The sequence below is a fragment of the Drosophila suzukii genome, chromosome 3 (assembly GCF_043229965.1).
Source record: "Drosophila suzukii chromosome 3, CBGP_Dsuzu_IsoJpt1.0, whole genome shotgun sequence".
Lineage (NCBI taxonomy): Eukaryota > Metazoa > Arthropoda > Insecta > Diptera > Drosophilidae > Drosophila > Drosophila suzukii.
In genome coordinates, this window is record NC_092082.1 from 6749863 (window position 1) to 6775605 (window position 25743).

The following is a 25743-nucleotide window of genomic DNA, read 5'->3' on the forward strand; positions in this document are numbered from 1 at the left end:
ATGCACGCAGGGATCTCTCGAAACCGGCTTTCAACTAGGCAAGCAACTTAGCCGGCCGGCTCCTCCAGCCCTCACCCCTTTCGTAACCCCTCTGTCCACCCAAACCCCCTTTTCGAGAGAGGCTCAATGGGATGCTGCGTTGGCAGTCGAAGAAGAAATGAAGAAAGTGCACACTCAAACTTCGTTTTTGTTTAACAGTCATTGAGGCACTCGAGAGACAAAAAGCGTGAACCCTTCACGGAGTTGCATTATCATGGGTTTCGAGATGAAATCACGCATTACGAAAGCATTTCTCTGATCACAAAAAAAGAAAAATGTCATACATACATATGTACGTATATCCATGCACCTAACCGCCATGAGTGAATGTTACCCAAGCACGCACACCGAAAATAGAGCATAGATAAAACTCAGACAGACACACTCTCTCTATGGAGAAGGCCCAACAATCCAGCTAAATTTCGAGTCGCGACTGAGACTGCATTTCTGTGTAGAGTTGGTTGCATTCGGCGGTTTCCGCTTGTCTGGGACACTCTTGATGTGGGTACGACAGATATCATGTGGGTCGAAAATGGCCTGAGAGCTAGATATGTATATCTATGGGAAAAGAGAAGGCGACGAGGAAAATCAATTTAAATGGTTCATTAGTCTGGTCTTTGAAAATGCGAGCCTCTTATACAGGTATTAAGTGTGGGGTTTAAATTTGTATAATGCTTTGATTCCCCAGCCTTATGGAATAAATGAGGAATTTTAAATTAGAATGGTTAATGGACACAGGTATAAAATTCAGTGATAAAGAAATCTGTTAATATCTATACATAGTATAGAAGAAAACTTTTACGGTTTTATCTTTACGAAAAATATAAATATCAGAGATAAAAAACCCTCTTAGTCCAGACCTCTTGCTAGGGATAATTGATTTACAGATGTCAAGGGAGCAACCTTACATAAAAGAAGTGCGTGGGCAGAGTACACAAACTAAAACCCACTCAAAATCGTATGGGCTGACAACTACATATCTTAAATATCATAGTGAAATACGATTGATTTAATATTTTTTCCTTGTTATTGACAGTGTTTTTATTTCTGAAACTAATCAAAACCCTAGTGCAACCAACTAGGTGGATGCCTTGGCCCACCTTTTAATAAAAAATCCAACAGCTGAAGGTTAATTTTTATTTGACTTCTAAGTGTTAACTGGGCAGATCAGCGACTATAGTACAGCGACTACGATAAGATAAATGTTTAAACAGCTGACACGAAAAAAGTGTTTGCCAAATCCCTTGAAATTCTCTCGACCGCCACGAGGCACAATGGGAAATTTCGTCTATGAGATGGGAAGTGCTCCCCGTGCAAGTGATCATGTCTCAAGGGGCTGACACCCGTTTTGACTTTTGTCACCGCCAGTGGCGCCTAAACTAATCAAAGCAACTAAGACTATAGCTAAACTACTACAACTACATTTGCGGCGGAATATCAAAATGCAATCAAAATATGCAAGCCACGTAGATCGGGAAAAAGTGAGGCGGGGGAAGAGAGACACACAGAGAGAACGGGGGTATTCTAGAAAGAGAGCCGAGAAAGGAAGCGGAATTCTGGACACCGAGGTTTATATACCCTAACAAATACTACCTGCAATGGAAAAAATGGCTTTTGGGAACTATACATAATATTGTATCTTCGGTGTCTTTGAAACGTGTGACGAAACCGACCAAACAATCTCTAGGACCTTGAACATTAAGATCTAAAATTTTTATTACATTTTTATTTAGCCAAAAACATTATAACAAACTTAAAAAAATAACTTAAAATTATAAAGGTGTGCTTTTTATATTTAATGTGACAATAAAAATGTGAAACTCGGTACTTTTTAACGTTTAGCTTAACAAAATAGATCTGGTGCATTTTGGAACACCCTTTTAGAGAAATTAGTCCTTATAGTTTGCATTATAGTTTAACGTACCTCCATGATGAACATTAGTAAATGAATATGATTAAAAACAAAATTGAGTCTAGAATTCATTTCTTCCTGCACTTACCTAAAATCCTAAGTGTCGGAGCTAGGTGCCTAGGTACGAGCGTTACGAGCACCCTTATCAGTAGTAATACCCTATTAAAGGGTATAAAAACACCCACTCTCTCGCTCTCTTTCGCCGATCGCCGGGAATGGAAGTCTTGACGGCAAGTCGAGGCAACAAACATTTTCATTCGTTTTCGCAGCGTCGAAGCGTACGGTTCATAGGAGGAACGGATCGGGGAACGCGACGGAAACTAGTTGTTGCTGTTTTTTTGTCCGTGTAAAATAAAATTCAAACAAAAAATTAAGTAACACTTCAGCAAAGTCCGCGTGAAAATCTTTTAAAAATCGTTCGTCGTTTTGTGCGTGTGACCACTAAAAGTGCCCCCGATCGGAGGATTTCAATAAATTCAATTAACGTCCTGTCCCAAAGATCTTTTTCATTGTCTGACGCACACGCGTGATGCACATATGAAAAAGTAAAATTATAAAAAAGAAAGATCGAAGCTAAAAGAAAAGTGATCGACAGCACAAGAAAAGAAAAGTTCCTTACCTCCTAACCAGAAGTTGAAAGTGAAGCGGAAAACAGAGAGGAAATAACAACTAACGGTTAGTTGGAAACTTTAATCTATAAAAAAAAAACAAAGCAAAAGCTGAAAAATGTCCTCAAACTTGTATACTAATTAAAAATAATAGATGTTTTATTTTACCATACCAAATATACACCACCTTGATTTGATTACGTCTGATTTTGATATGAATTCGGACCACACTAATAACATTTCGAAAGAAACCAAAATATGTATATCTCATTATGGAAATGGTAGTGCTATACATACCCTCGTGTGTACATCATTAAAACCGATTCCACCTGAGATTAGCTATCAATACGAAATTACATAAATATATTTCCCGCGATCATGCATTCTATTTACATATTACTTTCCAATTAAGTGTTCATTTATTGCCGCTTTGCTGCGCTTCACTTAAAAACAAAAACAAATCGTTTAATTTTCTATATTTTTTCACAGGGGCTTCCACAGAAAAAGTTCCTTGTTGTAGAGATCATTGTTGTAATCAGCGCAGATCGAAGCCTATATATAAAATGATTTCACACAGTCCGCCCATATTCAGTCACAGTCCACCCGTTAGTTTTCTGGCGGACTTCATGAGCGGACATCAGCGTCAATCGTTAAAGTAAGTTTACAAAAATATAGACATCATAAATAAATATTCCCACCAATTGGGCTAATTTAATACTAAATTGATCAAAATGAACTCACGAGTTTCGGGCGCCAATCAAGAGAAATTAAATAAAAAGAAAATTGAACGAGTAGCTAACTTTAAATGTTTAGGTTCTGGTGTCATTTCCTAAAGCGAACTTTCTTTCCCTTTTCTTATCGGTTGATAAGACAGCACAGGTATTTTCTGATACATCTTTTAAGAATTTCAACGGCTGTGTACGTGCTTATGAAAGAAACAAAAAATGTCGATAAAAATGTAGGATTACCTGACATCAATAAAACATTGTGCTTAAATACTTCCGTTGTTATATAATAAACATGAGATATTGAGTGAATTAAATAAGACACTTATTAAAACCTAAACATTTAATTAAAATTTAAAAGAAAACAATGCAATCTCTTGTTGTATTATTGTTAGCTTGTGTATATTTTGTAAATAATTAAAGAACACGTCTGCTCATTGAAAAAACAATATACTATAATTTTCAAAGTACCCAAACATAACCCACATTAGCTAAATAAACAGAGCAGAAAAGCACAATTCCATTAATTGAATGTAAGATCCCAAATGTTTACGATATGTGGAAATGAAAAATCGATCTTTATGGAGGGCTGCCAATATTAATTTAGTTAAAACACCTGTTCCAAGTGTCTAGAGACAGTTTAACACCTGATCAAAGGCGGGCAAACTTGTGTTCACTAAAAATTAATTATAAAAGTGAGAAATTTTCAAGAACACAATGAATGCAGGTACTAAAAATATTCGCACGACTAAGGTTTGCCATTTGGTTGACAACAGGTTGGCAAAATATGAAATGAAAGCATTCAAGATCAAGGCAGACAGACTGCTGAACCAAAACAAACATTTCGCCTATGCTGAGGTGATCTTTTGTTGGTAGAGCCGAGGGAGATTTGGAGAATCGTTCACGAGTCGGGGAGATGACGGCGAAGAATTGCTCGCTAGGCGAAAAATTTGCGCGTGGCGCTACGACAATACTTTTTTTTAATTCTCAGGGGCAAACGAGCAACCCGAAAAATGACAAATCGGTAAAGGAAAGAAGGGTATATATTTTCAAGTATTGGGGCGAAAGCAATTGATTCAATAAAACCAATTTGTCGCGCTCCATTTGCTGCACGCGCTGCATTTTCCTGATATTTTTAGTTGGATTTTTATTTTCGGGAATAATAAATACACAATAACAAAAATTCGTATAATTTATGACTTTATATATGTGAATATAAGCTTAAAATAAATGTATAAGTAGAGTATGGCCAAGCAAAACAAACAGCCACAAGAAACGAGGAAAATATACCGAAAACCAGTTAAGATTAAAGAGGTACAAAAGACGAAAACTGTAGTAGATATAGGTAAACAAACTACCTTTTTAAAAAAAGTCCCAGCTGGGAGACCCAAAAACTACCAACGTTTCTTATCAGAGCACGTGAGCTGCATGCTTTTAAACAAACCCTAGCACTCTTACCAACTGAAGTAACTCAGTTGTTAGTGCGTCAAGGCACTTGAAATTTCTCTGCGTGATTTTACAACAGTTAACCCTACCCAATACCAAAAATCACCCATGTAACGCAGCGGGTGTTCAGCAAAAGCACTTGACATTTTTAAGTTGCCAACTCAAGCACTTAATATGCTGATATAGTGTCCAGACACCAGCAATTAACCAGAAAAAATGGTGATAACAGCAGAGCAGACGGAAAAGTTCCCATAGACAGGCCCACGCCGAAAAAGTCGTATCAGCATGTCACCAACATATGCTCAGCATGCATAAGTCCACGCGAACCCCATCGATCGTTATCAACCATTGAATTTTAGTTTCATGAATGTCTAGCCGAAAAATTATGATAACTATAAACGGGATGCGAACTGTGCCAAATGAGTAAGACCAGCGGGTGTCTGCCGAAAATACATTTTCGGAGCTGACTCACCGAAGAACCCAAACAAATATGCTTCAACTCAATATTATACATTGCCGCGCGGCAAACCTAAATCAAGTGGGGAGGTCGTGCGCAACTCCCCTTATCAGCGATGTTTCTCTATAGACAATACACTGGTATCAGTGGGAGTATAAGAACAAATACGACTAGTGCATAGGCCTACGAAGACTACGAACAATGAAGGCAAACATTAAAGCGGTACAAATTTAAGTCACCACTCTTATCAGGCCTGATAAAAGGCAGCTTGAGGCGTATATGTCCGAAATAAAAGACTGATCCAAGGATCTTATAATCTTTTTTTCTGGAAAACAAAAAAGATCACAAACAAATTGGTCAAAACAATTGAAAGATTGCTGCCATCTGCTGATGTTTATATATATATAAATGTTTTTTTCCTTTAGTGATGAGCAAAATATATTTTTTAACAGAATTTAAAAGCAAAAAATTATGAAATATTAAATAATACATTAATTTTAAGCTACGAAATTTATTTAAATTGATATTAATTAATTTTTTCTCTGCTATTTCAGCTACAATGACGAGGCCAACAGAGCGTCGCGCTACTGCCGGCCCCAAGTGATAACTTTGGCCTCCAAAGCCATGGTCAACAACGCCTCGGCGGCGGTCCAGGGACAGGGCCAGGGTCCCTGTCAGCAGAAGGCCGGTGCCACGCCCCTGGGCGTGGGCAGTCGATCCGGACGGAGTTACCTGGAGCGCATGGCCTCAGCTCCGCTGCTCACCAGTCAGCCCAAATCCTGTCTCAGCCGCAAATCCTGCCTGCACAAAGCCCAGAACAACACAGCCAATTCCGGCGATCACTCGCCGACGGACACTGATGTCACGGACAGTGCCAGCCATAGCTGTATGTGCAGCAAGGACAGCGAGACTAACTGCGAGCTGAGGTGAGTGTGTGTGGGCGATAAGATTGCATAATGGAGGTAACTCGATATAGCGAAGGCAAACCAATCAAGAGGGCTGTAAATGCCGGTGGGTTCAGTCACTTTGACGTCAGACCTTCGAAGATTGTGGCGCCGCACTTACTAAACCACTAACTGAACTAGATGTGACTTTTGTGGGGCGAGAGTCTAGGTAATTGTGGTCAGAAGAGGGCGTATCAGACCATGGGTGATTCATTAAGTAGAGAAGTAGATATCAAATAAGGGGAAAATCTTGAGGAAAACCAGTGAAAGTTGAGTAACACAAGGAGCTAAAGATGGTTTTCATTTGGTATCTTAACCAAGTAACTTAGTAGCCTGTGGTTAGAAAGAAATTCGAAAGATCATTTTAAAAGGTTGTCATATCATCAAAATCAAAGATCGTTCCTTGTTTATAGGTATTTTAAACTAATAGTATGAAACATTTCCCAACATTATTCCCAAAAAGGCGTGAAAATGTAATTTCCGGTTCGCCATTTGCTTAGTTCAAATAAAAGGCACAAGAAAATTTGGCAATTTAACAACTTTCCCACAGACGTCATAGACGAAGCACATGTCATTTGTTAAATAAGCAGAGAAAGCGGATTGCATTCGACCGCCAGGCTAAATACTTGCAAAAAGATCATAAAATATACTCGAATCTACACTTAGGCTATATTTAAGAACGTGCATTTTCGCCAAAAACAAAACATAAATTATCTAAACGACTTTAGGCAAATGCCAAAATAAAAACACGCCACTGCATCGCGAGGCGGGATCTCTATATAGTATATCTCAGATAAAAAACCGCACATATTAAAACTCAAATCGGAATAGACTGGTATTTAGTATAGACCCCAGCAACGAGGCGCCAATTTTTTCGTTTTCCCTCCATTTATCCACAATATATAGGGAATATCGATTCATATGCAGGCCATGAAAATATTTAGGTTGTCGATGTCTTTCAGATATATTGTAAAAATATATTTTGCTTTCAACAAGCCCTAGAAAAGTTTTCCTTCTTTGCACTTGAATCTGACATTTTGAGAAATGCCTAAAAATACACACGCCACGAGATAGAGAAAATAATTTATACGTACATTTGCGTCAAAGGCGGGCACTATTTATATTTGGGCAATGTCTGGGAGATCGGGCTTAAAGCTACACAGCTTCTCAAACGAACGCAATTACCCGTAATATTATCAATGTAAACCAGACGTGTACTTGTTGTAGATTTTGTGTACACTTTGCGGTTGCGTATTTTGAACGCCTTGTTTTATCAGTTACGAAATCCACTGAAAAAAAGGTTTTTGATTTAATAATGAATAATATATAAAATAAATGTCACAATAATTTAAACATATTTAAAAAATTTTAAAAGCCGAAAATGAATATAAACACATCTTCTTAAGTGTTCCAATCGGATGCATTAAAACCCCATCCATCACCTTCCAAAACTTCCCGCATCGAACTGTCACCCATGTAGACCTTCTGCCCCTCCTCCTTCAATCACATTTGACAGCCTATGAAAAAGCTTTCCACCGTCTTAATTAGCCCCCCCAAAAATCATCAAGATCAACCAAAAAACGACGCAGACGGGTCACGTCAAGGCCGAAGAATTATTAGACTAGAAGCGTGATCATCGCTTTCAAGCGAAAGGCGTCATTTTAATAAATACACAGTTTTTTCGGGTGTAACGTAACTAAAAATGTTTCAACATTACAAGCATCGGAATACGAATGCACACAAACGTAAGGTTATATATAGAGCTGGGGAGATATGTCCGATGTTCATGCAAAGATCACGTGAATTGATCAGAAATGTGAGGCTGGGGCAGATGTGTCTGCTGTAAAAATGTTGGCGCACCATCAGCCGAAAAATGTACAAGAATTTCGTAAATTTTCCCTTTCAATACATTTTATTGGCCGCCATAGAAGTAGTTAAGACAATTTAGATCCACGACATAAATATTCCCAGTAAAAACTATTTTCAGCCTCCTACTATTGGACTTTGGATGTGCGTAGAGGAAATTTTCCAAGAATCTAAACGTGGGGTATATTTGGCCTATCCTAAAATTCTGTTGGTGGAAATGAAATAGAACAACCTGATAAATTGGCAACATACAAGACGGAAACACTTTGTTTAATTTACAGAAAAAAAAGTAGCCCACTTGTAAGGTCAACTAGAATGACCATCTCATCAGACAGTTGTAAAAACTTGATCAGGTCTGGCCAGAATATTTTTTGGGCAGGTTATTGACATAAGAAAATGGGGGACTCGAGCAAGGTCTGCAGACTGAAACTAAGGAAATTAAAAAGTATTTTTACATGAATTGCTTCTGATTTTAAAAAGCCCTTTTACCGAACTGAAAACTTGTTTCTCCTGCCCCCATCAGCGATCTTAATGCGGCTTGCATATTGAGGAGTTTACAAATTTATGGGCCTGTTGTAAACCGGACCCTCGAAAATAAATGCGTTCCGTAATGCATACGGAATTGTGGTTGCCTTTGGGTGTTAAGCAAATGCAGTTGATAGCCGAAACACGTTTTCCTTGGAGAAAATGTAAGCCGAATGGGGGAAAATGAATATGCTTTATTTTTTCGGCTGATCTCTTTCATAGTTGACACGTTTCAGGAAAGCGGTCGAGAAAATGCAAGAAAAAAAAAAGAAAAAACGAGACCCGTCTGCGGTCTCCGATTTCTGGTCGGTCTGTTGGGTGTTCAGGCCCCACACACCAGATAAGCGATCGGATCGGAAAGAAACCTGTTGAAGAAAATGCAGCACCAGCAGGCGCACATGATCATGCCCTCGTTGCGTGATCGGCGATAGTCGCTTCGATCCGATCCGAATCGAACTGAGTCGGGTGGTGCGATCTCCGTCTCTGGGTATACCGCCATACATCCATATAGCCGGCGTTCAATAAACAGAGAGCCAGCCTGGCAATAGCCATTTCAATTGTTGGCTATTTGCACTACCCATATATATTTAGCACTCGATGCGTTCCCGCGAACTCTCCTCCAATTTGCAGACCAAATAAATTCAACCCTGTGTGGGGGCCATTAGACGCTGTTGGTCTAACTGACGGAAACTTTTTGAGTTCTCAGCGTTAGTTGCTTTATTTTGGTTTTGCAACAGCCAACTTCCATAAGAAATCGAGCCCCCCACTCGGCTGATTAGCCATAATTAGTCCAATATCTTATCGATTTTATGGTTTACTTTCTAAATAGAACGTTTCTTAAGATTGGAAAGAAGAGTGGTATTTTGAAAAATGGATTTAGTATTTTCCGAAAAATCCAAGATATTGTTAGTACTTAAGATCTTTTTACGTGGCCAAAAACATAGGGATTCAGGGATTCTTCAGATGGTCCAGTGGTGAAAATTACATATTCTTAAAAATTGTATGGTCAAGATTCCTTCAGAATTATTCTTAACACTTAATAATAATTATCTTTCACATATTTGGGTTATACCGTTCTTTATTATATCACATTTTCTGTATTTGCAAATTCCAAGAGGTTTCGGTCTTTTGTCAGACTCCAAGAATTTTTTTCGAAATTTTCTTTGACGATTTCCTACATTTTGAATCACGAGGTATTTTATATATCTCTGTGGGGTGTGTTTTTATTTACATTTAAGCCAATAAAAAGAAAAGAAAAAGAAAGGCAAAGAAAAAAGTAGGCGTGTTTTACATATAGATTAAGGAAAATCTTTGGCAAAGCAGTACGTGACTGCTAAAAATAAAGTCAAAAAATATACAATACACATTACTTTTTTAATGACGCAGGGCATTTTTGGAAACCGGATTTAATTAACGAATGGAAATGCTTTGGGAGAAGAAAAGGGAAAACATATTACGGGAAAAGTAATGATTTACCTAATTGCGGATGCTAGAAAAGGCCAATGAATTGGCAGACATGGGATAGATTTTCCTATCTGACAGGAGCGTTAAAAAATGCATTTGGCAACGACGCAGTTAGCAAACTAAAAACCAAAACAAACCAATTAAATGAAACTGTTGAGCATAAAAATAGAAATCTGCTGAGAGAAAGATGCCGAGTCAATGACCACAAAGTAATAAAATAAATATTTCCAAATGGGGGGTCAAGTCAAACTGATAATGCCCGGGTCAAATCTACATTTAATAATATATAATAATACTGAATAAATTAATTATAATATATTTTGATGTACTCATGGAATGGGATTTCTTTTTTTTGCAGCCGTGGCCCCAAAAAGCATGTGATCTTTGCCGATGACGAGGGTCTATCGCTAACCGAGGTTCGTGTGATGTCCGAACCCTCGAATGTGCCACCCTATTGGAGCATGAAGTTCTTGGAGCAGATAACACAGGGCCTGGTCAGCCCACATCCGCCAGATCAGTGGACAGTGGACTTCAAGCAGCCGGCCTCAGACTATCTATCATTTAGGTGAGTTTTGGATCATATTTATCATCTGTAACCCAAACTAATGTCTTGTTTTCTTGCAGACAAAAGATAGATCGGGACTTCGTTTCCCTGGAGAATGTGATTGTTAAGGATGAGGAGTCCATTGTGGTGGGCACCATCAAGGTGAAGAACATCGACTTCGAGAAGGAGATCATTGTGCGTGTGACCTGGGATGATTGGAAGAGCCAACAGGATATCTTCTGCACATTCGCCCGGGCCTATGGACCAACCACTTGTGCCCACGTAGTCTTCGATACATTCTCCTTCAAGATCACCTTGCCGCCATCCTCCAAGCGCCTGGAGTTCTGCATCTGCTACCGCACCAACGAAACAGAATATTGGGATAATAATGATGTGAGTTTTTTATAGAAAGTAACTACGAAATATTTTTTATTAAATTTGTTTCCAATTACAGGGTAAAAACTACACCATCAGCAAGCGATCGCCCTTTTATTACAACGCCTTGTCGCCCTATGATAAGGGTCAGAATCGCAACTCGAGCCAGCAAATAAGGTCCACCCTGACCGATGCCTTGGCCAAGGTGCAAAACCCAAATGGCTGGCACCAGGAGTCACATACGCCATATTGGTGAAATCGCCTAAAAACGGGAGTGGATTTTCCTCACCCGAGCGAATAAATTTTCTCATTTAGGCCACATGAACAGAAAGAAACAGATTTGGAACAGATTATAAAATTTATAAACAGTTTAAGTGACAGAGAGAGAGTCCAAAAGATTTTACCACTAACAAAACTTTTTGACTTAAGCTTATACCTGGTACAAATATCCCAATTTTAAAGTGCCATTGACTTGAGGATAACTCAATGAAAAATTAGATAGTGGGGCTCATATCTACTTCTACTAAGCAAAAGCCCGAATTTGTATGTTTTGTCTATATTCATCTCGATAAAATTTCTTTGTATAACTTTTTAAAACGTTTTATGTTCGATTGTAAAGAATTTTTAAGAAATCAAGTTTTATATGTTACCTGTATGTCTGTGTGATTGTCTACATCTTTATAACTGATATTAGATTTATGTAAACTAAAAACGAAAAAAAAACCATAAAAAAAGGAGAGGAATTTTGGGGCGTGTAGCATCCAAGCAAACCATTATTTCGAAATTTTCTGCAACTGCAAAATAAAGCAAACAAACAAAAACACACATACGCAAGAAAAACAAGAAAATTGTAGCCCTAAGTTTATTCGTTTTATTATTTTTCATTTTTTACTCTTTTCATTTCATTATACAATTTTTTCCTTTGGTTATTTGAAACGCTAAGACTGAAATGGCTTGTTTTGGAGAAGAAAACACGTCCTGCAATATATTATATAATAAAATAAAAACCACAATTCGCATCATCACATAAGAGACAACAGAGTTATTTGTCCTCATTGTTCTGTGTGATCCAGATCCCCGACTATATACGATATATACACCTAACTAGATTTAAGTGATTTGTACATACAGATGCAAAAGCAAACAATATACCAGAAAATTGCCTGTTAAATACATTTATATACATATGAATTTAGTTATGTAACGACGCCTAGTTTGTAGTCCTTAGAGGTTATCTAGTTAGTAAGGCGCCCAACTGACGTCACGTGAATGAATCAACTATATATGTGCCCATATATAAAGCGTACTCTACAATTATTTAGTTTTTACTGAACTTATGACACAACGAGCCATTATAATGTCTTATTTAGCTCAATGCTCATAAATAAAATAAATATTTTTGAAAAACCTGTCGAGTTTTAAATTCTGTGGTAGGTTGAGCTATGGTTGGATTTCTTTGCCCGACAACTTTCAGAAACAGCAATACTACATTGGGGAAAAACTTGGTCTTACTAACTCCTTTCTCTGAATATAAACTGTCCATATTATTCGTTTGGAAGTAATTAAAGCCAGTTTACCAATTTCATGTTATGTAAACTCATAAAGTCAAATTTTAAATGTGAATATATTTTTATAGGAATTTCGAGATCCCAAAATACTCTTAAAAATACATCGTCTTATGTGATCATGATTTTACGATCATCTTGCTGAGGCTTTCCTCCCCAATTAATCAAAGCCCGTTAAGCCCCATTTTAACTATCAGGAAAAGCATTTATTGGCCATTAGGTTATCTCTACGAGACTTCTGACGTAATCCCAAGCACAAGCGAGCTATAACCAGTTCCCCATAGCTAGAAAAGATTAGAAAATGCATCGAAGTGGTGTTTTTATATTTTATAATTTAATTTATTCAGAGTGCTTTCGTAGGTAGCGGGTCAGACAATTGAAACAGCATTAATATCATATTCGCATGTGTGGCCTTGTGGGGCGTGGGGCAGCGGGGAGGGGAGAACAAGGGGGCTGGCCATCAAAGGTACAACATACAGGCATACTTTCTAGCGTAAACTAGACACACAAAGGGTTAAATACAGCACATAGTATTAGAATTATGGAATTAAATACTTTGAACTTGAGTGTAGCTTAGAATGTTTAGCGATTAAAGTTAGAAAGATAGGTTCATAAAAAAGTGTGGAGAAACTGATGTGTCAGAGAAATGCGTAAAGTATTGCTTCTGGAATGTACATGTGCAATGGCACACACGCAACATTGATGTATTGTTGTGAAGAATTAGCAAAAGGCTTTTGGCTATACAGAGCTCGAAAATTCGTTAGAAAGTAAAAGTATGTCGTTCCTGGGTCTGCCCACAATCGCGCCAACTAATCAACTCCGGCCTAATGGTAACCGATTCGACTAGCCCACTTAGTGCTGCTTGGCCTTCAGGCTGGCGGGCATCTCTGGGGGTGGTGGACGGGGAATGCCCAGGGCGACCTTCACACCGTCGTAGATGAACCATTGCAGAGCGGTCAGAGTACCGATCATGATGATACGAGGCGTCAATCCGTTCCACATGCCACTGAAGCCCAGGGACTTGGCCACGCTCACGGCGCTGGCTCCCTTGGTCTGGTTCAGCTTGGAGACCACCACATCAGCGGGATGGGAGACCACGGCGCAGAACACACCGGCGATGTAGCCAGCGGCAAAGGTCACGATCAGCTGCTCGCCCTTGGTGCACTCGGCACGGGGCTTGGGCACCACATACCTGTGGAAGATTGTATCATTAGTATCGATAAAGACATCTTTCGAGGTTTCAATATCATTTACTTATGGCAAAACCAACACAAAAACAAGTGCAAGATGTAGAAATGTTACTTACTTGTAGAGCAGCTCCACGGTGCGCTCGAAGCAAGCGAACTTCATCATGGTGTAGGGGATCTGTCGCATCCACAGGGGAACCAGGCCCTTGTAGAAGGCATTGATGCCCTCATCCTTCAGCATCTTGGGCACAGCCTCGCGGAAGTTGTTGGCGAATCCGGGAATGGTCTGGATCTTGACCTTGGCGGCCTCGAACGGCGACAGGGCGATATCGGCGAAGAACTCGGCCGAAGCGGAAGCAGCCAGATACAACGAGGTGCGGTAGAGGTAGGCATTCTCCTCACCAATGATATCGGCGTACTTCACTTTGAACAACTCGTACAGACCGAACTTGCACAGACCCTAAAAAGATTAAAATAAAAGGGGTTAACTGCTGTATCGTGCAATTTTCTTAAAGAACAAACTTAATAAGGGATTGTAAAACTTCAATAGAACAGAATTTTTTAAATTGAATTGTATATCTGGACCTGTAGTTTGAATATATGGTATAGTAAGATTTCCATATTCCTTTCCTTGATACATCATAATATCAATGTATGTATCAGATCGATTGGGCATCACTTCTTGTACCCATTTGAAACCCCGTGTAATTGGGGTCACATGCCCGAGTCACGAGTGAAGGGTGCATAAACCACCTCCAGACGATTATGTAACCAAGCAATTCCATTCTCACCTGTGCCGAGTAGCCCAGCAGGGTGGGGAACCAGCCCTTGGCCAGCCCACGGGCGCCCTCCTCCGCCACGGTGACCTTGAATCCATGGAACAGGTTCTTGTACTTGGCCTGGTCGACCTGCAGACGGCACTTGACCAGATCCAGTGGGACCACAAAGGTGTGGGTGGTGCCGCAGCTGAGGATGCCACCGATACCGCACAGGGCGAAGTACTTGGTGCTGCCGAATTCGCAAGAGTCCTGCGGGTTTGCAACGGCGGCGGCGGCGGCGGCGATCTGGCGACCTTCAACCGGCTGGGGATCCACCACAGGGGCGGCGGCATCGCATCTGGCCGCCGTCAGGGGGGTGCGGAATGGCGAGTTCCGGGCAGTTTCAAAGAAGCTGGAGAACATCTTGTTTCTGTTCTGGTTCTTAAGGGTCGGCTGAAAGTATATGGACCACCGATTAGTTACGTACCCCGGACATGTGCTTTATCTAATTATATATAGGTATATGGCCTGGGTAATCAGCTGCTCTGGGCCTTCATAGGTTACATAACGGCGTGCCCAGACTTACGAGGTGCTGGATTGACCCGAAAATCGGAAATTAGATACTAATCACTTGAATTTTGTCTGTTTTCGGGCAACTCTAACGAACGGCTCGCTTACTTCGATTTTGATTTGACAGAGTTATGCAATTTTCCCTTAATTTTCGCACTTACACTTCGTCAGCAACGTTTTCGGCTCGTGGGCGGGGATTCAAAGAATGAGGGGGGTTGCATTTTGAGATGGGAAAAATACCTCAGAGTATCAATACATCGATATTTTTTTATATATCGGTATCATAGCTATTTTCTTTAAATACACTTTTCCAACCATTTGAAGAAAACGTAAGTGTCAGAAAAAAAGTGGTACTAAAAAGAAGGAAACACAAAATTAATAAGACAATAATAGTAATAGATTATTTGACATTCCATCAATTATTTATTTATTTAAATATTTATTGAGCGGGCCTTCTTCTTTATTAGACAAATGGTTCAAGTCATTGCTAGCCATCGGAGAAAGGCCGTCGTTCTTGTCCCGGGTATTTCTTATAATATTTTCCCGCGCTATAATTTGAAAAGCAGTTAACATGTTTAAGATGTGGGAGTACTCAATCCAAATGCTTAAAAATATAGGTACAAGGTACAAACAATTGGTGAAGTGCAACAAATCCTTGAAACTTAAAATTGATTAAACTGTGAATTAAAAATTGAATATCAGATTAAAAGTGAAAATCAGAGAGCTTCCGAGGGACCAGTTTTATTTTTAATAATAAAAAAATAATAAAATAATAAAAATGAATAAAATGATAATGTGTTTAAGTTTTCTTTATTTTAAAGTTCTTACACATTGCGAATATCGTAGTCTAATCTTATCACGCGATTCTACAAGACTAGCAGAATCTTTATATGACGTATACAATTTCGTATTGAAATTTTTATCATAGACCAATGATTCATGTAGTAATTTTTTAGCATATATATATATTGATATCTTAGATATTTTTGAGCAGAACACTTTTACTATAGTCATAAGACGTTTGGCTAAAACTTTTAAATAATTTTTTTCATCATCTGGCACGCTTTTTGCTACAAGAATGTCTTCAAAATGTGAAATCATACTACCTCTTGCATCGCAAATACACTTTCGTCTTGAAATAATCCTTTTTATTCTATCAGCCAAAGGAGATGCAGCAACTAATATTGTTGACACTGCTACCAAAAGTATGATTAGCTTCATTGTGATCAGCTGGAGGTCCGCCTCGTTATTATTTTGAGTTAAGTCAGTAGATTATATTTTTGTAGCGAGTTTTTATACCTTTTACTCCAAAGTTAAAGTAAAAGGGTATATTGTATTGGATATAAAGAATGTAACACGTAGAAATAATCTTTTCAGGCCCTATGAAGGACATATGTTCTTGATCAAAATCACAAGTCTAGTCGATCTAGCGATGTCCGACTGTCTGGAGTCTACATCTTTTATCAGACATTTGTGCAACTTCCAGATAATGACTGGCGCTTGGGTCTTAAGTGCTATTATATAGTTGCTCAGAGAACAAGGGGTATTTTAATGTCGATCCATTCGTCTATTGCGTTTCTAATTTTCCTAATTTTTAACTGTAACAAAAACCGTGTCCGGTATGCAGGAAAATCGAAATTGTTATGGAAATTGTTTAGAACTCTATTAAAAAAATTGGCCAACAGAGTTATGGTATTTGACAGTCGAGAAATTCGTCTAAAGCGTTTATTTTTGTTCATAAAATGTTTTATCTTTACATCCCAGAATAAGAAAAAAAAATTGAACAGTTTTTGCGTAGATAAATTAACAAATAAAAGTATCCTTTTTGGATAGAAGTAAAAATAAATGTATCGTTATAAAACCAGTAAAAAAAATTAAGTCGACTTAGATACCATTTTTTATAATTCTCAATTCTTATTACATTCCTTTCCAAATCCTGAAGAGTATTAACTAATCTATACAAATAATATCGTGATAAATGTATTTTTAAAGTTTACTTTATTATTTATTTTTTTATACACTTTCTAAAATTTTCTAAAATATGTACTTCTGTTTTTAAAAGAGCTTGTTGATATTGGTTTGCTGCATGAAAATACACCTGGCGTAATTTTTGAAAAGTCATGAAATCATTAACGACCTTAACAAAAAAAGCTTTTGTTATCTTAAAACGTGGTGTGCACAAACTACTTTGAGAATTCGAAAATGATTTTATACTATCTTCAATTCTTAATTTCATTTTTCCAGGCAAGCTCTTTATATTCTGAGATATTTTAAAAAATACAACCAGTCCGTAGGCGGCATTGCAATAACATTTTCGTTTTGAAATAAAATAATCTAAAGTATCCACAGGAGATGAAGCAACTAATATTGTTGATACGGTTGTCAAAAGTATTAATAGCTGCATTGCTATAAGCGAGATGTCCGATTTTAAATTATTTGAAGTATATTTAGTAAATAGATTTTTTTGTTCGTAGTATTTATACAAGTATACTCGTAAAGTAAAACTTAAAGGGTATGATGTATTCCTTAAGAAGAATGTAACAGCTTGAAGGAAGGTTTTTCGCCCCTTGGAAGTATATATCTACAATAGATCACAGCCCCCATATCTGTATCCTGCTTTTTTAAAAAGTTAAACAGACCATCGTTGTTATAGCCAGTCAATAGAAAACTTCTTTCGCCATCTGAGTGCTAACAGGGGAATATCTAATTTTAAATTGGTCAAAAAAGTAGCAGGTATTTGATAGTCGAGGCCCTCGACTTTTGTTTATAATTATATAATATGGAACATTTCATGTTACGGATACTAATATGTAAATGTGACTAAAACCGTAACCGGTATGATAGATTTAATTCGCTTAAATAAAATGGGACTACAAATCAAAATATAAAATATTAAACAACGGAATATCAAATCGATGGTGTTGAACATACGGACTGAAGGACCTGACTATTTCGATCATGTGACTTCTAATCAAGAATACTGACCAACGGAAAAAATAAACCAACAATGCTCATATTAACGGTTTAACATCAATATAAATGTTGCCATGTAAATATATTTGAAAACTTTAAATTACATTTACATCCTTAATACGTTCCTTCACCTGGAAAATAATTTGAACAGAAAATATGTAAAAATGTAGAAGTGCCAAGAGAACCCAGAGCATTGTACGGTTCCTTCATTTTCTTTGCACGGACAGGACTTTAAGGTGTTGTATTCCAGTTTGTATTTCACTCTGCATGTAGAACAAGACTCGCCTGGGTGGTCTTTAGCTAATAATATTTGACAGCCTGTATTGGGTGACCAAACGCAGCAAATTTTCGCATTCGTATTTTCTGCAATTTTTCAAGGATGAAATAGTTTTTAGAAAAGGAGGACACCAATAATACTGATTTTCATGCCAGGTGGAATGCAAACGTCCAAATCGCTAGTTGTTTTGGGAAAATCATCCCTCGAAGGATCTTGGCGCCTTATCATTATGCCCTCATAGCAACTATATCCGGTATCTTCGATTCGGCACTGCACTTTATTTTCTTCAGTGCAGTCCAAGCACCTTCCAGTCTCTAAGTCGAAAGTAGTGTAAGGGGCGACATTGGACTCATTCTGGGCATACGCCGTCAAAAAGATGTTACCGAATATTATAAAAAAAATATATATACATTTAAAAGACATTTTGAAATGAATAAATTTTGTGTGCCTGCCCCGATAAAGTGAATGTACATCATTTCAACACCAACCGGAACAGTAAAATTAATTACATTTTACTTACTGAATTAATATAGCTGCTATGTTGAAAAATTCCTGCTTAGTTATAGGTAATCCTTAAACCAGTATTCTTCCAAATAAAAATATTGCTCGTTGTAATATTATTTTTGCTCCCATACAATTGACCTAAAAATATACTTTCATAATATAGAATATTGGAAAAGGAATAACTCGAGTGTGGCTGCTTAAAAACAATTTTAAATTACTTTATTTTACTGACTCTAAATTTGACTAAGAAATTTAAATATATGAGAAAACTATCTATTAAAATTGTATTTAAATAGTTTAAAGTATATATGACCTCTTTGTGGAAGGGACTCTTTGGTTTGAAGCCTCCAATTTTATTGTATATCCGTATAATGGTGGTTAAAAGAATCTTAGTAGGTTGTTTGGGGCGAGAAGCTTCGATCAGCTGATTTTCTGTGGCTCTCTTTCCTAAAGCTTTGAGTCAGGTTTCCGATTTACTTTGCACTTCTTTGCTTTTCTTTGCCACTGTCTTTGCCTTTGCCTCTGCTTTTGCTTTTTTGTGTTTGCCCGCTCGGGGATTTTCGTAGAGTGGAGTTCCGACGTCAGTTTGAGTTTGGTTCGTAGCGCGTTCGCACACGCGCGCTCCATAGTTTATTATATATATAGTTTGTTCCCATCCGATCCGAGATCCGATCCACCGATTCGTGCCCCTCGCCGCATCTCGCTCCCTCTAATCAGTTGGCCAACGCTTTGGGCCTGCGTACTTCGCGGCTAATTTCCAACTTAAAGAAGTGAAAAACAACAAAATCAGGCAAATAATTGAGTAATTAAAGTTAAACGTAAGGAGAGCTGCTCTGCCAAGTGTTTTGTGTTTGTGCGCTTTTTGTGTAACGGTCTGCCAACTGGAGCTGGATCTTAAAAAAAATGATTACGGCAAAGTGTTTGAGTAAATTGATTTCGGAATAGTTTTGAAAGCTCACCTGTGGATGCGATTAACCGATCGATTTGGGTTTATTTTGAGAGGAGGAAGCATAAATCGAAAGGCCATCAAGAAACTGGGATTCGCTTGTCAAGTTTTTACAAGCGGAAAAGAAAGTTTGATTTAGGGGAATCGGAAAGTGATAAAAAGCAGAGATAAATTATAAATATTGAAATTTTACTTTATGTGTATAATAATAACAATAATATATAAATAAATTTGATCAAATTCTTCAGATACAATCCTATTTTAGTCAGTGGATTCAATTATAGCTCCGTGCAGTATAATTGTAATGCTAAATACCTTGTAAATGCAATCTTTCATTGTATATCATTAGGATAGTGATCTCATAAGATTATCTCATTTTTTTAATGAATAACATGACGGAAACAAAGTGGAAAATCTGAATTGTTAAACTCAGTGAAATTAGATTCTTAGTAAAGGAAATTTGTTAAGATTTTTATATTCCTTATTTTCTTGACCTTTTCACATATATTTGTCACCTTTAAAAACTGTTATTTCAGTTTTAAAATATCCTCAATTAACCTGTGATTAGGGTTTTCTCTTCTATAAGACACATGGAATTTCTTCATCCATTGCGGCTCCCCAAAAAAATTGAAAGAAAAACTAATCAACACCAGTTGCGACTAGTTAACCAGCAGCAAAAATTGGCAACTTCCTTCAGTTGGGCGCCAAGTCATTAGCTGCCCCGCAAGCCCCTCTTCCCCCACCCATGTACCCCTTTTTCCCTCTTTTTCCCGGTGGGGCCCACTCAGAGTACCGCTATGACTAGACAGGCCTTGTCCATATATTTCTTTATTTTTTTCGCATACGAATATCTATGCAGCCATTAGCCACCGCATCAACAAACGAGACGCCACAAACACCAACACACTCTGATCTTTGAGGCACACACAGATACTCGAAGGAGGATCGGCGGGGAAAGGGGGGAGGGGAAGGGACTCGGTGACGTTTGCTTTGGACCCCTTCACTTTTTGTTGTTGCACAGAAAGAAATTATTTATTGGAATTGAAAATCATTAGAAAATTTTAAATTCCAGAAAGAGCCACTTCCTATCACCAGTAAACATTTTCTGAAAAGTATAAATGTTTCGTTGCTAGCGTATCTTTTATGTATTTATATAAATTTATAAATCTTTAGATAAATTGTTTTATAAAGTATTTAAGTACTTTATTAATAGTTGAAACATCGTTGTGAAATTTGTTACGTTCAGCTCATATAATGCCCTTGAAATTTAAGCAAGAGATATTTTGAAAGTAAGTTTTAGAAAGGGAAACAAATTATATCAAAATTTGTTATTCATATTTTAAGTTTAATTTTTTATAAATTGTTATCTGCAAATTTATAAAAAAAAATTTTTCTGCGTGCTGGTTGTTGTTTTTTCGTGGTCGGATGAAAAAGTTGCCGCGGCAAGTGCAATTCGCGGTTCGCCGTTCGCGATTCGCATTCCGCTGGCCGAAAGTATCTTTGGAGTTTTGCATCTTGTGGATGTCTGCCGCGCTTAACTGTAAAACTGTAAATTGAGGCATGTGCCGCACTCTCTCTCTTTCTCCACACGTGCCCTCTCTTTCGTCCGTCAAGTTCAATGTGCGTTGACAATTTCCCATTTCCAAATGGGCGACGTTTTCCACTTTGCTTCTTGTACTTTCACACACATTGCTTTTCCATTGTGCCTGCGCAACTGTGCGTGTATTTTAATTTATTTTAAATCGAACGGCAATTTAAATTTAAGCAAAAGACAAAAGGTAGTGAGTTTTTTTTTGCGCATTCAACCCGGAACTCAAGGTATAGGAGTACCCGAAATCAGCCAGTCGCCCTGCCGATCGAGTCGTGTGTGGATGCCATCCAAGCAATGTATCTACGTATCTTTTCATCCTCATCGCAAACGCAATGCATAAATCAACGACGGAAAGAAGAAAAAATCTCCGCTTCGGTTTTTGTTTTTTGTTAGTTTTGTGAAAGCGCAAGTCGTAGCGTAATTTTTACACTTTTACCAAAGAGAAAGAAGACGGAAAGATACATAGATACTCTTTACATACGGCTCATAAGCATCTTTTCTCTATTACCCACCGACATACACGATTTTCGTTTGCCGTTGTTTGTCTTTAAGCCGCTTAATTGAAAGTCTTGGCCTGACTTATGACTGGTTGGAAAAGCCAAATGTAAAAAGAAGACCTCAAGATGGTAAATGCTTTTCCAGCTGGGCCAAAGTGAAACCGCAGGAGCCATGAAAAATTTATATTTTTATTGGTCGCCGTGGGTTTTGGGTAAAGGGAAAGCTTTCAAAACTCTAACCAGAAGTTCTCAACGATTTTCGCAGTGCAGTAAACTCAACTAAATGAAACTAAAGTGATTATATAATGCAAGCAATTTGAAAAATCGAATAAAGTGTTTAGGCTAAGATCTGCAAATGTTTTTATTTGCCTATCTGTGCATGTGCTCAAAAATCAACAGATCAAACTGAATCCACACATCAGACAACAAACAAGGTAAGAGCAAATTTATTTTAATAATCTTTGCCCGTTTTAGTTTTTATTTATTTTTGCATATCCATTTGCTAACTCGTTTGCGATGTCTATTAACGGCATTCATCGCCTCAAGCTGTGAGCTCATCTCGTATCCGAAAGATATTCTCAACCCGAAACTCGTTCGGTGATTCATTTTTCACAGCTCCGCTTTTCGATTTGTTTATTTACAGTTGTGATATCTTTTTGCTTTGCATATCTCAGCATGCAATATAGACACGTTCAAATATTTAATCAGTTAACCGTTTCGGTTTAGTTTATTTAACATTCCGACGAGCTCTTGCCATTGTTGTTGTTAACTTTCCAAGTCGGTGCACATCTTTTCGCCCACCTGTTGCTGCCAATGTCAAGGTTGCCATTGTTGATGTTTTGGTAAAAATAAAAAATAAAATAAAGTGTAAACTGAGCGAGTAGCCGGCTTATTGCCAATTGTCTGCCGCTAATTGGAGCTCAACACATCTCAAGTGGAACGAACGCCCCGTCGGATCGCTCTTTTTCGTATAATTTGTAATTGCTTCGTTTTTCGGACAAGCTGCAAAAGATATTTTACAAAAATAAATTAAGTGTGGCGGGCAATTAGTTGAGTCTTAAGCTGGCCATTTACAAAACGTAGGCAGATTAATAGGCGTCGATGAAGATGGAAAGATTAACGTGAGCTGGGGTTGTTGAGTAGCCTTTTGTCACTTTTGTTTGCCTATATTGGGTAGAAAATAAGTTAAGAGACACTTAGCTGGTATTTCAAGGAGTGGTTATTCAGTAAAAAATATTTATTATAAAATGTATTCACTAAATATAAAAAAATATATAAATAAACAAATAAAACAATCGTATTTAAAAAACAAATTAGGCAAGAACAGTATGATAATTACCAAAATAGAATTACCAATAAAAAACAATATCTTTCTTTTAGCTGACAATAATAAATGGCAAACATTTTATTTAATTAAAATCTCAAAAGCCATTTGACCCTGAGCTACTCCTGAAATCTTAATTACGTTCAAAAACTATAAATATAAATAAGTGCCATCATCGTTTTTCAAGGTTATGATTAAGTATCGATAATTGTGTCAACGGCCATCAAGAAACGCATCTATTAACATCTGATGGAACCTGCCGACATCAACATATTATTAGCCTTATAAAAGTCTCTAAAATTGTTGGTCAATTAATAAGCCATTAGGGCACAGCTTTAGTTCCAGCCTAGAGCAAAGAATTCTAACATTTATCAATACCGTTCGCTATTCTTTAGTGTTTTTTTCTCTAAGAATTTCGCCCCAGAGAAAAGATGCACAACCGTTAAGCATTTCACCTAAAGCAAAGCAAGTCACAGCGAAGAGAATGAAGAAAAAACGATCATAAATTTGACTTTTTAATGTTAATAAAACATTTTTTACGAGTCTTTTATGTGTGAAAATTACGCAGAAGGGCATTAAATTAAACGAGACCACGAGCTGTGAAACAGTTAGCCGGCTGGCAGGTGCAAAGCCAAGTTAATATAATACGTCATTACGGGAGCCTCATCCGCACCTACAGCACATACCTACCATTTCTTCTACAACTCTCTTTTAGAGTTCCCTTACGAGTTGCACTTGAAAAAATGCCACAGGGTTGCATTCAGATCTTAAATAAAAAAATAATTTAAAGTTTAAAGCCAGATAGACAGGGTTGAAATATTTATTTAGGTACTTCAAAGGTTCTCGGTATAAAAAACTTTATTTTTAAAGATTTTAATTTGGTATATATTTTCCCAGTGTAGTTAGTACCTCCAGATCATGACTTGGAGAAATGTGTGACTTTGGAGTGAGATGACACCGTGTAAATAGCCCCCGGAGAGGAGGAAACTAAACCGAAACTACTGAACAACAAGTGTAGAACAATCAGACGCTAGGCGGTAGAAAACTGCCCAAGTAGCTGGAACGCAGGTCACTGAACTCACGGACGGACGCTTCAAATATATTTTACACCGAGGCATTAACAAAAGCTAGTCCCCCCTTTTCGGCGCACTTCTTACCGAAACCACAACCGTGATAGAGCGGTCTTTAGTTGACCAGTTTTATTATTCGTGAATGGCTTTTATTTATCTTGCCCTGGAATTGCCAAAAAGTAATGGTTAAAAACATCATAAAACTTGCTAATATGGGTTATTTTGGGTTTTTATATTGCTTGCTTTCAGCATTTCTTTTATTATGTCACATGCTAACGAGATATGTGGGTGTGGAACCAGTTAGCATGAGTCAGATTTAGTAACAGGCTTAAAATAAGTAAATTAATAAGACGGCTAAATTTTTATTTAAGTTTTAGATGGTGACTTATAAGAAATTCCTATTACAGTATTTTTTTTTTAACAATAGGTAGTTTTTTTTTAAGTAATTTAATTGTGAAAGAATGTTTTTCTGATGCTTTAGAATTATTATTTTGTTAGAATTTTAAGCCATAGCTTTTAAAGGAAAAAACTTTAATAGAAATTTTCACACACATTCCATTTCGCTGAACTATTCTCTGGTCGAGATTCTTGAGCATTCCCAAAGAAATTGCTTTATAATTGATAACACTGTGTGAAATTAGCGGCGAGAATGTCCGGAAAGTGAACCGCTTCCAATAACTGTAACCAACGTGACAGACCTCGGCCATCAATGGTCGTCCCCATTTGCGGCAAAACTCATCCACTTGCTGACCCACTCTGCACCACTCGGAGATCGAGCCACCGAATGGAGTGCCGGGCCATACGATACCATGTCATCTGTAGAGGATGGCTAATCGTCCAACGTTCTCATTACAATCGCCGACAATTTCCGCACCTACTTAGCCGCCTCGCATGTCTAACCGTAAATCCCTATTGACCCCCATTTCCCAACCGTAATGCTTGACCACACACATCCTCTTTCGCTCCACCGAGGGCCGATTTGTAACTTGATCAATGTGGCAATTGCTTCCTCTTCTTCCACGCCACTTGGCCTTTTCATTAGCTTCAATTTCAATTTGCTGTTTGCTATTTGCAATTTGCGCACCAAACTCTGTTTCGTTTCTGTTTCTATTTTTCAGCCATTTTTGCTTTGGCCCGGGCCAAGAAAAAAACTTGTTTATGGCTCCTACAAGAATGTGGAAAGCAAGAAAACGAAACGAAAAAAAAGAAATAAACAAAACTGGGTTAAAATTGTTAGACAACCTGAAGTTGCAGTTGCCGTTTCTGAAATATTGCATAGGTAAGGGGTCTATGCTATCGAGTCTGGTCTCTAAGCTATGGCCTCGCCAATCTGCAAACTCTAAACCCCTTGAAGTGTGTTCGGATTGCAGGCACACATCGAGTGCTAAACAACTTGGAATGGAATGTTTGCTGGATATAGGAGGATCAAAATGGAGGTCTGCGTCCCTTAAACCATGTAAAAAACAGTATTTAACGTTTAAAATAGAAAGTGCTAAAAATAGATTAAATCACGATGAGTTGAAAAACCATTTTTAGAAGTGTCAAGGTCCACAGCAATAAGAGACAGTTAAATATA

At 37.8% G+C, this 25743-nt stretch overlaps 3 protein-coding genes across 3 annotated transcripts; 1 reads left to right on the forward strand and 2 right to left on the reverse strand.

The window, feature by feature from the left end:
• The first annotated feature begins 2206 nt into the window (after positions 1–2206).
• Positions 2207–12312, forward strand: Gbs-70E (Glycogen binding subunit 70E). Its single transcript, XM_017079211.4, has 6 exons — positions 2207–2626; positions 3049–3214; positions 5742–6113; positions 10345–10551; positions 10611–10923; positions 10985–12312. The coding sequence occupies exons 2-6, from the start codon at positions 3123–3125 to the stop codon at positions 11159–11161; spliced, it is 1161 nt and encodes a 386-aa protein (XP_016934700.3). The 5' UTR covers positions 2207–2626; positions 3049–3122; the 3' UTR covers positions 11162–12312.
• A 470-nt stretch (positions 12313–12782) lies between these two features.
• On the reverse strand, positions 12783–15222 carry Mpcp2 (Mitochondrial phosphate carrier protein 2). Its single transcript, XM_017077727.4, has 4 exons — positions 15147–15222; positions 14449–14868; positions 13777–14117; positions 12783–13662 (listed from the first exon to the last, which is right to left on the reverse strand). Exons 2-4 carry the CDS (start codon positions 14836–14838, stop codon positions 13323–13325), a joined length of 1071 nt encoding a protein of 356 aa, XP_016933216.3. The 5' UTR covers positions 14839–14868; positions 15147–15222; the 3' UTR covers positions 12783–13322.
• Positions 15223–18021: 2799 nt separating this feature from the next.
• LOC108012751 (uncharacterized) lies at positions 18022–18705 on the reverse strand. Its single transcript, XM_017078184.4, has 2 exons — positions 18376–18705; positions 18022–18321 (listed from the first exon to the last, which is right to left on the reverse strand). Exons 1-2 carry the CDS (start codon positions 18656–18658, stop codon positions 18086–18088), a joined length of 519 nt encoding a protein of 172 aa, XP_016933673.4. The 5' UTR covers positions 18659–18705; the 3' UTR covers positions 18022–18085.
• Positions 18706–25743: the final 7038 nt, after the last annotated feature.